Source organism: Egretta garzetta, unplaced genomic scaffold (genome assembly GCF_000687185.1).
Source record: "Egretta garzetta isolate BGI_Z169 unplaced genomic scaffold, ASM68718v1 scaffold143, whole genome shotgun sequence".
Lineage (NCBI taxonomy): Eukaryota > Metazoa > Chordata > Aves > Pelecaniformes > Ardeidae > Egretta > Egretta garzetta.
Genome location: NW_009259310.1, coordinates 2,253,330 through 2,264,631, shown reverse-complemented (window position 1 = coordinate 2,264,631; position 11,302 = coordinate 2,253,330). Strand labels below are relative to the sequence as shown.

The 11,302-nt window shown below is 49.2% G+C and overlaps 2 protein-coding genes across 2 annotated transcripts in view; both read right to left on the bottom strand.

Moving 5' to 3' along the window:
- FAM166A (family with sequence similarity 166 member A) overlaps nt 1–4,618 on the bottom strand; it is a 14,502-nt gene extending 9,884 nt beyond the window's left edge. Inside the window, exons 1-2 of the mRNA XM_035891901.1 lie at nt 4,563–4,618; nt 789–982 (exon numbers count right to left, since the gene is read on the bottom strand). Of these exons, the coding sequence (XP_035747794.1) occupies nt 789–982; nt 4,563–4,618 (250 nt within the window). The remainder of the gene's footprint in view (nt 1–788; nt 983–4,562) is intronic.
- A 3,996-nt stretch (nt 4,619–8,614) lies between these two features.
- The window catches only part of LOC104124041 (discoidin domain-containing receptor 2), a 31,031-nt gene continuing 28,343 nt past the window's right edge, over nt 8,615–11,302 (bottom strand). Inside the window, exons 15-16 of the mRNA XM_009636345.2 lie at nt 9,976–10,125; nt 8,615–8,755 (exon numbers count right to left, since the gene is read on the bottom strand). Of these exons, the coding sequence (XP_009634640.1) occupies nt 8,615–8,755; nt 9,976–10,125 (291 nt within the window). The remainder of the gene's footprint in view (nt 8,756–9,975; nt 10,126–11,302) is intronic.

Sequence of the window (11,302 nt, the reverse complement as noted above, 5' to 3'; positions counted from 1 at the left end):
CACACAGCGCCAAGGCCGTGGCTGCCTCTCCCCCCACCCCCCCAGCGAGCGGCTGGGGGGGACATGGCCGGGACAGCTGACCCCAACGGACCCCAGGGGTATCCCACACTGCATGACATCATGCTCAGCACATAGAGCTGGGGGGAGGCTGGCGGGGGGGAGCCGCTGCTCAGGGACTGGCTAGGCATCAACAATTGATGGTGACCTATTGTTTTCATTTGCATCGCTTGTCTTTCTTGGGGTTTATGTTTCTCATTTTGTTATTTTCCTTCTCATTACAATTTGTTATTATTATTTATTTCAATTATTAAACTGTTTTTATCTCAACTCAGAGTTTTCTTGCTTTTACCCTTCTGATTCTCTCCCCCATCCCGCTGTGGGGTATTGAGCAAGCAGCTGGGTGGGGCTTGGTTGCCAGCTGGGGTTAAACTATGATGGAAATACGGAAGAATTAGGGAATGAGTTCATAATAATGCCATAAAATCATTTCTCTTCATTTAACTGAAGATAACCTGGGAACTAAAATTCTCCTCTCCTCTCCACCCCACCAGATGCCAGCATTAGAAGCCCCGTGCTCATCAGCTGAGGTTGAGTGCTCCAACTCCACACCGGTGTCGCTCAACGGGCATCTGTGCTCCTACACCAGAGCCATGATTGCTCCATGGAAAAATATCACATTCCACCCAGGAGCCTGTTGAGGCTGGGCACAGACCCCACTGCTGTGATCGACCCTGTGCTTGTTAGCAGAGCCCATTCCAGCCAAGGGATGAGACCCAGGTTCCGCTCACCTGGACGCCCAGGGAGATAACCCTGGACACCGTGCTCTGTCCCGCTGAAGTCCTCGATGAACTTTGGCTTGTGCAGCGGCGCCAGCAAGGGGCGAGGGCTCTTCCTAACACTAGGATCCGTCAGCAGGCGGTAAGTGGTTTTGCCAAAGGTTTCTCCAAACTGATAGTTGTACTGAGGGACGAAGCCCTGGTAGCTGAGAAGGAAACCAAAAACGAGCAGTCACTGAAATGGCAGTGGAAGGTGCCCACACATAGGATGAACCTGCTTTAGGGCCTTTGTGCACCGGGAAGGCCTCGGCCAGGAGCACACATGGCTGGGAGCACACAAGCCTGGGGAAGGTGATTGCACAGGGATGTGCCTGCAGTGATGCCTCTGGAGCAGCGGCACAGGGGAACACCGAGGAGATGCGTGTGGTTACGCGTGAAGCCAGGCAGGTGTGTCTGTCTGCACATGTGTGTTTTCACATGCCAGCATGAAAACTGGCTTATAGGTTTACAGGAATGTAAAGGCATAGGCTTGTGCTTCGCTTCACAGAGGAATACGGGACGAGGTCAGGGAGCATGGGCAAAGCAGCACCTGAGGATGGGAAAACTTACAGTGGGAGCATAGCACGGGCTGCAGTCGCTTTGACAGCCCTGACACCAACAGCCCCCCAGTTAAAAATATTATTTCCAGTTAAACATGCCCCAGTTTTAAATTTTGCAGTCCCTCTCCTTGTTCTAAAACAGTGAGCTACTGGGAATTTCCCAGTGTTCCTCATTCAACACAAATTCCAAAATCAGAAAAAATTGCTTGTACACTCCAAACCTCTCTGCTCCGTTCCCTCGTAGCGAGGAGCAGGACTGGGCTCCCAAGCCCATCCAGGCACTGCAGGGGTGGGCAGTCGGCTGCTCAGTCCCGGTAACAAACACTGCTTGATTTTTAGGGGGCCTTTGTGCAGGGTGCACAGCAACATGCTGCTGCTCTGCTCCCCGAGGCCTGGGAGGAGCAGTTGGACTGTCTGGTGGCTCGGGGTAGGGCAGGTGCTGGAGCTCTGGCTCCGCTCCCAAGTCCCCCAGTACAGATCAGAAACTTTAGCTATTCCCAGTATCAAATTTCCTAACGGTGATGTTATTCCACTACTGAAGAAGAAAGGTAGAGCTGCCAGTTACAATGTACAGACAGAAATACTCAATCAATGATCCCACTGCATATCTGGGGATAAAGCCGGATGATGCATGAGGATCATAAGATGATGAGTAAGTACTTTCCCTTCCAAATACTTTAAACAACAGTGAGCAGAGCCGTGCATTTACACTTGGCAAGTTTTCCCACTTTGCATGCAGCCGCCGGAGGAGCTCGGTGGCTCGTCCCCATTGATTTTCAATGAGTCTTGCAACACAGGGAAGCTACGCCGGGACGATAAAGCTGAGCAAGAGCACAAATGACATAGCCTGAATAATTACAGGATGGCCAGAGGGATTTTGATAATGAACAAATAATAGTAGGGCTGAGAAAGGATTCAATTCATAAGCAATTAAGAGCAAGGTAATCTGAGGAGCTCAGGTGAGTCAGTCTGGGTTTATGGCAAAGGGATCTGCCACAGAGTGAATTACAAGTGCTGCTGATAAAAGCCGTGGCGTCTGGGGAAGAGAGCAGTCTCAGCAGGGCTGTTCGACCTTCTCCTGCCTGGTGTTTTGATTAAGAAGCCAGAGGGATCCCCCGTTTCTGTAGTTCACACTGAGCCACCGCAGCCGCTGATCTCAAACCTCGTCGGTGAGCAGCGAGTAACTGGCTTTCCCAAGGCTGAGCCCCATTTCACTTTTGTCTTACTCAGCCATATCTCTCCGATCGCCACTCCCCAGACTGCGTCACCTAAACCTGCTCAGTCTTTCTGATCGCCAGGGAAAAGCCTTGGCCCTGGGCCCATCCTTGCTCAGCTCCGTGCCCTTCCCAGCTCTGCCAGGCCAGGATGGGGCAGGCAGGGCTGTGCCCAGAATTCATGTATTCACCCCTTCTCTGTGCTTCAAGTCCTTCCCAAACCACCCCACACGTTGGGTTTGGCTTCCTAATGCCACCGCAGTGGCATTTTCAAAGCCCTACCTGTGACCATCACCCAACCTGAATGACAGCAACTTATTTGACGCCCTCGTCATGTTTGCGGATTCACCGGCACATGGGACAACTGGTGAGAGGCTGCGACGCTGCATCTCCCCCCTCCTGCCGACAGCCCAGCACAGGGCACACCTTCTGCCAGCAGCAGAGCCCAGGCTCTGGCGATGCCCTCAGGGCAGCTCCTCCTTGCACTCAGCCACTCCAAGCAGATGCAAAGCAGCACCCTCACCACCCACGGGGGCTTCCTCTGGGGCTTGGGGTGATGCTACGAGCCCATACGGCACTGCCAAAAGCAGCAGCAGAAGTTGGTTCCTCCTCCTGCCTTCAGTGGCTGAAGCAGCAGCCCGGAAGGGAGCAGCCCCAGCTGCTATGCCAGCATTAGGGCTGGAAGCTGCTTCTGGAGGGGCTGTCTGCAGGCAGGAGCAAGCAAGGGAAGGTTTTGAGGCTCTTGGAGGTGCAAGCGCAGCCACAGCTCCCTCCTTGCTGTTACTTGTCTTTCGCAAGCCTCTGCCAGCACACAGCTCTGACAGGGTGACAGCACACGGGGAGTAACATCGCATCGTTCAGACAACTGCAGCAACGCAAAACTGCCATGAAAACCCGCAGCCCCAGAGCTTATGTAAGTTTGGAAGATACGGAGATCAGTCATGGAAAAATCCTGCATGTTGCTGTAATGGGAAGGACCTCATCAGCGCAGGAGCATCATTAAGGAAGGAAATGCATTCCACCCTGCCTGTGCAGCTTGGGCTCTGCCTGCCTCCTGCCCGTACCTGTGCTGCACCACGGCCCTGCAGGACGCCGTCGGCTTTTCTCCGCGCTGAGGTTTGGGGCCTGGGCTGTCACCAGCCCCTCCGCCCTGGGAGGTCGCCCTGACGCCCTCCGGAGCTACCCTCAGGCTGGACTAATCCAAGTGATCTTGTACCAACAGAAGCTTGTTCTCCCTCGGTGGCCGTCCAGCCCTTCCCAGCCCATTTATACATCACAGACCACGTCTTCCAGCACAGGTCACCAGGGACCCGGTGCACAAATTCTCTACTTCACCACGAAGCCTATCCACTTATTTCTGCCATTCCTGTTTTGCCTTTCAACCAATAACTTGTTACCTCTCGCCCATGGTAGCTTGGTTACTTCCTTCCAAGCTTTTAGAGGAGGACATTGCAAAAAAAGCTTTGGAAAAAAAAAGTCTAACTACATATGAACCAGATCACCAGCATCCAGAGAGTCGCTGACTTCTTCAAAGTGCTCGGCCCCGGCAGCAGGACTGCGCTCCAACCAATTTGACAGGAGCGTATCGTGCCTGTGCAACTATTTATTCAAAGGAGATCTTCAGACATCCTTGATGCAAAAGTTATGGCAGTTTGGAAGCCAAACCCTGCACAGCAGCCCTGGTAACATTGGGCAGCTTAAAACAAATTAAAAAAAGGGGGGCGGGGGGGGCAGGGGAAGAACAATTTTTACTTTGCTCTCAATGTGCTATGGCATGGTCTTTAATTAAGCCCTGTTATAAGGTGGTGCTTCTTATCCCAGAGCCTTGTCTCCTTTGGAGCACTGTTACATGGAATATTTAATGGTGTCTTTAAAACAACCAAAATATCATGAATCATAAATACTACGTGATCACAGCGGGAGCTATTTGCATTGGAAATGAACAGACGCTTTGGATGAACTTCAGAACTTACCCAGGGATATAGTAGGGACTGGGAGGGAAGAGGCTATTTTCCTTCGGGGCTGCCATGGCAATGCAGCAGCTCTGGGTGGCGGGTGTGGGAGGATGGCGATGCAGGATGCGGCACGATGCTGTCGCCTGGGAAACCTCTGTGATGCTGCCGGGAGTGATGTCTGTACCCGACAGTGCTTCCAGCTGCAGCACACAGCTTGTCAGGTTTTTCTGGAAACATCTTTTTTTTCCCCCACCTGCAAATTTTGGATGAGCATGGAGATTTTATAGCATTTGTCAGATTTCCTGAAGGCTCGTAGCCCTCGGGACAGTAGCACCAGATGTTCCACATAAGCAGCCCCAGCAAAAATACACGTTCATGGCACAGTTCACATCCAACACTCACAACTCGGGAAGCGCCTGGCTGCACATGCTCCGGTGACTAGTGCAGCACACGCATGGCCAGACCAGCGCTGCCTGCACACACACGGCCCCACGCACACTTTTCTGTCGAGCAAACGCCGAGGCAGAGGTTCAGGGGTTCCCCACACTGTGGTTCAAGGCCCAACCCTCCTCTCCCTGCTCCTTGTTGCCCTCCCGGGCTGTCTGAGGATGCAATCCTTCGCTGCCTTGCTTCACGCAGGATGAAGGTTGTTCCCATTCCCAACATCGTATGGTCATGTTGTCTTGCGTGCAGTGGGTTTCACCCCCCTCCAGCTGAAGGCAGGACCAGGACAGGGGTCTCCTGCTTACTGACAGCCACCACAGCCAGTGTGCTCTCAAGTCAAAGAGCACTACGGCTGTCAGCACCAGCGTCGTTCCCACCAACTACAATACCAGCAGCAAGCCTGCTTCACTGCCAAAGTCCTGCTATGGCCTGCAGGAGCTCAGCTAAATGGCTGGCAGAACCATTTTAAGGTTTCAAAGCCACTAACCCAAAATCATAGTGTTCGAGGGTTGTTCTCACCTGTTTAGGTGCCTATACTCCACCCACGATTGTATCTGAGGAGATTAAAATACTGCTTTGACTCTTGCCCTTGGTGCCTAAACACTTTTGGAGATCTGGAATTTCCAGCCTTTATAGATAAATTTGAGTTTGCCCAAATACCTGAGCTCTAACCAGAGGCAGACCTCTTCAGCAGCCCCAGGTCTGCAGCGTGGATGTGTCCAAGAGGTGTATGACGACTTTTCTCAGAGGTGCGTGGTGGAAGACCAAGAGGTAACAGGGACAAGAAGCAGCAAGGGGACAGCCCACTGGACACAAGGGGAGAGGCACAAGCTTTGGCACATGGGGGCATCTCTGTTCTTGGAGATCTTCAAAGCTCACCTGGGGAACACCCAGAGCACCCCAACGCAGCTTTGAAGTCAGCTCAGCTTTTAGTGGACTATTGGATTAGAGACCGACAAAGGTCCCTCCCAGCCTAGATCTTCCTCTGAATTTAATATGAACATGAAAAAAATTGCTTACTGAAATGCACCACCATATTCACGGCACGGAACAATGATCCCAGGCTGTTCCAGGTCCCATCCTCCTTGGCCCCTGAGGGGGCTCAGGCCAGCATCTTCCCAGCATTTTCAGAAACTCCCTTCACAGCTCACTCCTTTAAATGGCCAGTGGCTGCTCCTTCCAAACCTGGGGGCCACAGACTTAAAGAGCAACTGAATAATCAGACCAAAATATCAGTCCTCAGTGCAGACACCTGGGTAAAAAAAAAAAGTAGAAATTCGCTTTTGTCAAGGTTATCATTAGAATTTATTGACATGAGAGAAACTTCGTATGTCAACATGTCAACGGAGGAACAGCACGTCCTGATGTAACAGAAGTACAAAGCCCATCCAGGTGACATTACAGTGCTCTGGTATCTGGAAACACTGAAGTACAGGAGATCACACACAGCTGTGTATTACTTGGGTACATTTCTGTGATGGGACAGAAATACAGTCGATGCGTGGCTTGCCAGCCACCAGTGCCCAACAGGCTGCAGCAGGAACCATGCTGGCTTTGACTCCCATCGCCCAGCTCCAACCAAGTGCACACGTGTAACAGCAGCTCAACCTGGGCCCCTCCAGTCAAAGGAGAAAAAACCCGAAGATACCTATTTGGGGGTGAGATTCACCTGAGCCCATGTAGCCCCCACAGGGACATGAGATGACTTGTACCTTCCGGCTCCTTATCACGTAAAGGGGGGCACAGAGGACCAGCTCGGATGGAGACGCCTACACACAGCCAGGGGAACCCCACGCCATGGGGCAGCCTGGGCATGGTCCCATCGAGTGAGCTGCAATGGGAAACTTCACGACGGAGTTTGCTCTGCCTGGGGAGTGGACACAGCCACACCACGCTCTGTCCTGGTCTCTGCCAATTCAGAAGCAGGTTTGTTTTTTTTTCTTTCAACATAAGAGTCATAATCATCCTCGTATTATAACTGTTTTGACACTCCCTCTCTCAGCAGTGCCCTCGTACAGAGCTCGCAGCCGTTCACACTACGCTTGTGGCTAAGATAAAAATCATAATCTTTAATGGAACTATATGCTATGCTGGATGCTGTTTAAAAAAAGTCAAGTGCTGAGCTTTCATCTTCTCCCAGCTTATGAAATATTTGGTTTGGTCCTAAGTATCTTGCTAAACGATTTGAGAGGGAAGAGCAGAGTGTTCCCTAGGCACCTGGTAAATCCACAGTGGATTTATTGTACAAATAAGCTGAATTCTCCAACTCACTCCAAATGGATTTCAGAGCCCTCTAAAACCCTCCAGAGAATAAGCCGCTTGTGACACAACAAACAAAAACCAACCCCAAGTTCAATGAGTAAATTGTCTTACATTGTGCAGGGACCGGCCAAAATAAAACGCAAACCCAAACTAAGGGGATGTGTCAGTCCCATCTCCAAATGCCAGATTTGATCACGGCAATAAAGGAGTCTGGACCAAAGTGCATCTGCCCAGCCAATAGCCCTAACCCTGCTGCAGGCCTGAAAGGGAACTGCTGGTGCTAGAAATAGGTATCTGAGTGCACATGCACATGCGTGTGCTAGGGGACGACCTGTACTCTGCTCCTTTCCCTCTTGTATGAGCTATGACAAGTGACATCGCAGGTTCTGCTCTCAGCTATTCGGTTTCACCAAATCTAAGTTCCCTCTGCACATGTAACAGCATTGACTTAGAGATCTCATATTAATGGGTACTTATACAGGATTAATTGCACATCAGTCCATTGTGGCTACAAGTTCATTAGGCTAATAAATCTACATAGTGACAGTAGTACAGTATCAGCTACTTTTCAATACAAACTCCCTACCCTAGCCTTAATTTCTCAGTCAAAAGAAGATCTTCTACCATAGTGACCTTCCTATGACCTTTAACATTCATTTTCAAAATTTTTTTTCTAGAAAAAAATCCAGTGTGGGGAAAATGCACATATATAACAAAAGCAGTGCTTAACAACCACAGGAAAAAAGAACATGATCTTTGACTCTTGTATCAGCATCCTCCATAGACCCTGGTAGCATTATTTCCAAAGGGTTGCTAAACCAGCTCCATCAGTTCTCAAGTCTGTTAAACCATTCCCTAGCTCTAGACATTTCTCATCTCTCACTATACATATTGTCTGTAGCAAGAGCTTACAGAAACACTCGCTCATGTGCACAAGACTTCCATTTGATTTAATGGAATAGTTTTAGAAAACTGAAGTCCTTTACTTCTAGAAATCTGTTCTTGAGTGGTAGCACTCTCGCCAACTGGTAGCTTTCTATTCCACCCAGGAGAGAGCTCCGAGTCCCTCGTAAAGTTTTACTCATTCGTTATGCCCAAAGGTGTATGGGTATCAAATAAAACCCCTCTCACAGTATTCCCAGGAAATGATTCAGAAGAGGAGATGATTTTTCAACGAAATGAGATCCTCTGGTCCTGCGTGTCAGACCATGGCCAATAGAATGAGCAGCTGCCATGGAGATCTCAACTTAAATACGGAACAGTCAAGGGAGGAGAGCAAGGTGGCCTGACCATCTTCCCGTGAGGTACAGGCAAAGAGACTCCAAAGTCACTCTGTTCTCAACAGTTTGTCTCTTTTTCTGGAGTCAAATGTTTGATTCCATTTGTTCCAGCAGGAAGTGGTGAATCATGTCAAAAGTGGGACGATCTTTTATATCCCTGCTCCAACATTTCAGCATCAGGTCAAACACAGGGTTAGGACACAGAGGAGTCTGGGAGAGATAGATCTGAAAGAAAGAAAAATACAGCTATTTCAGTGGGCTTTTCATAAAGGAATCAAACCTCTACTAAATTAAAACCAAAAGGACAGTTTCATTCCAGGTTTACAAGACACAGCCACCATGCAGCGTTTGAAATCCATTAAGCATGAATCTGGCAGTGATGTCTGGATGGAGCTTTGATGCCACCTCAAATGGCACTGCAGACACTTTGCCAACTTGTTTGATGAGCTGGTCATAAAACAGTCCTTTGTCCCCCAGGAAGCATGATTAGTCTTCCATCATGATCATTAGTCTCCCAAGTGACAGCAAAACACAAACTAAAACCAAACTGACCACAATAAAATCCAAATACTTTCACTCACCGTAGACAACCCATGAGGCTTTCTAAGCATCGTGACAGCTTGTTAGCAGAGACAGAAAAAACACCTTTCAGAGCTTATCTAAAGCACAGCTTGTCAGAGTTTCCCCCCGCCCCTCATTTCAACACACACCTTTTAGGCTTTTCACTAAATCATCAGGATTTGGGAGACAGTGAATAAAACCTCCTGTTATTTTATTCCCCTTAATCCTTTAACTTGTTTGGTGCTAAAGGTAAATTTTGGGAGAAGAGCAAACAACTGGCACTCCACTTTTGGGGGTACAGTGATCCTCAGTGCTGAGGTGCTAGATTCATTGCTGGTATCTATTGAAGGTAGCAGCAGTGGAGTGCACAGCCCTGCCTGGGAGATAGTAAGAGAAGACAACACCACAGAAAAGCTCTTCAGCAGCTGGAGATGGCCAAAGGCTTCTTGGCATGGGTGGAGATATTACAGGGAATATCTAATCCCTGGGCACTAACAACTCCTTCCCCACCTCAGTAAGTGCTTCCTCATTTTTCAGAGAAAACGCTAATGGGAGAGACCTGAAAAAGGAAAAGAGCAAAAAGGATTGTTGAGAGCCCAGAAAAGCTGAGGACAGTGCATCACAGGCAGACTGAAATGGAAGTGGCTTATAAGAAAGAAGCACTGGACAGGGCTAAGAGATTCTTCCCGTGGGACTCCAAGAGAGGAAAGCCAGTCCAATAAGCCTGGAGGAAGGGGAAGAGAAGCAGGACATGCTTGAGAAGATGATTAATAGAAGCAGAGACTTCTGCAGATGATGTAATGGCAGCAGAAAGACCCTGGGGAGATCCACTTGGATGTGACCAGGTCAAGCGAGGGAAGGAGAGGTCACGTTTGCTTTCTTACCTGCCTGCCCTGGCTCCGGAAGAATTCTCCTGTGTTCTCGATGACTTGCTCATCTGAGAGGAGGCTGTACGGTTGCTCCTTACACAGTATGAACATCTCCCAGAGCGTGACCCCAAATGCCCAGACATCACTGGCTGTGGTGAACTTGCCCTGTGAACAGAAACAATGTTGTAAGCCCAGGTTGCTCACAGCGCACATTCAGCAAAAAACATTTCAGCTTACACTCCCTGCAGCTGAACACAAGGATGCAGAATTCATACCTGGGAAAGTGCTCTAAAAAAAAAAAAAAAAAAAAAAAAAAAAAAAAAAAAAAAAAAGACAGACACCAGAGCAGGTGACCTGCTCTCGGCAACATACAAAGAGACCAAGGTATGACATTGCTGCTTTGTGGAGCAGGAGCAGCATGCCTGTGGGACCCGCAGGACAGCTCTAAGAAGGGGCAGCTTTCACTGGGGCAAACCTCTTGAAACAGAGAGCAGAGAAAGCCACAGGTTACTGTCCCCTCTGAGAAAGCATTTGTCTGCAGCAGTAGGAAAATGGTCTGTGGCAGGGGGTGGATAGCTGATGCCTACCTCCACCCAAAACACAGTAGCGCACCACAGAAAAGCCTTTGAACAGGAAGCAAAGTCCTCAGGGTGAAAGCAGAGCCAAAGCAGACTCCAGACTCTTAGAGAAAGGCCAAGATGATTTTTATCTTTGCACACATAAGAAGTTGGTTACAGTCTGCTCGCTGTCCCTGTTTTCTGGCTTCAAAAAATGTGCCCAAACTGGCCGTGTTTGGAACAATATGTTTCTGAAGAAGCTAAAGATTGCTCAGAAAATAACAGAGAACAACTGGGGGCTGGAGGGCCCATTTGGGCAGAAAACATTGAAAAGCTGCATTGCCCAGGCTTATAGGGCAACTCTAGCAGTCTGTCAATGTTTGGAAGATGTTCACACAAGGAAGATGGGAGTGACTTATGGTTTAGATGCAGCTGTCACCACGAAAATAGGGTGAATTTAGAAAAGCTTAGGCCTATCAGCCTTTATAACAGAGGTAATCACAACTTTTCTGGGTACTCAGAGGGGGTGTTGTAAGATGATAGAGCCAGGTGATCTCACTGCCTAGTCTGAGGAAGAAATATGGGCCTGAATATTAAGGTAATGCCTTCAGACTGGATGTGTTTGGGCTGTTGAACAATTTCCTAAGGGGATACAGCAGAGGACAAAACAAAACCCCAACCTCAAAACCAGACTTGGCACTTGAAACTCATGAAGTTCTGTCCCCCTCAGCTTCACAGCTGGGGAAATAAGCAGAAAGGCAATTTCCTTATGATTCCAGCAGGAA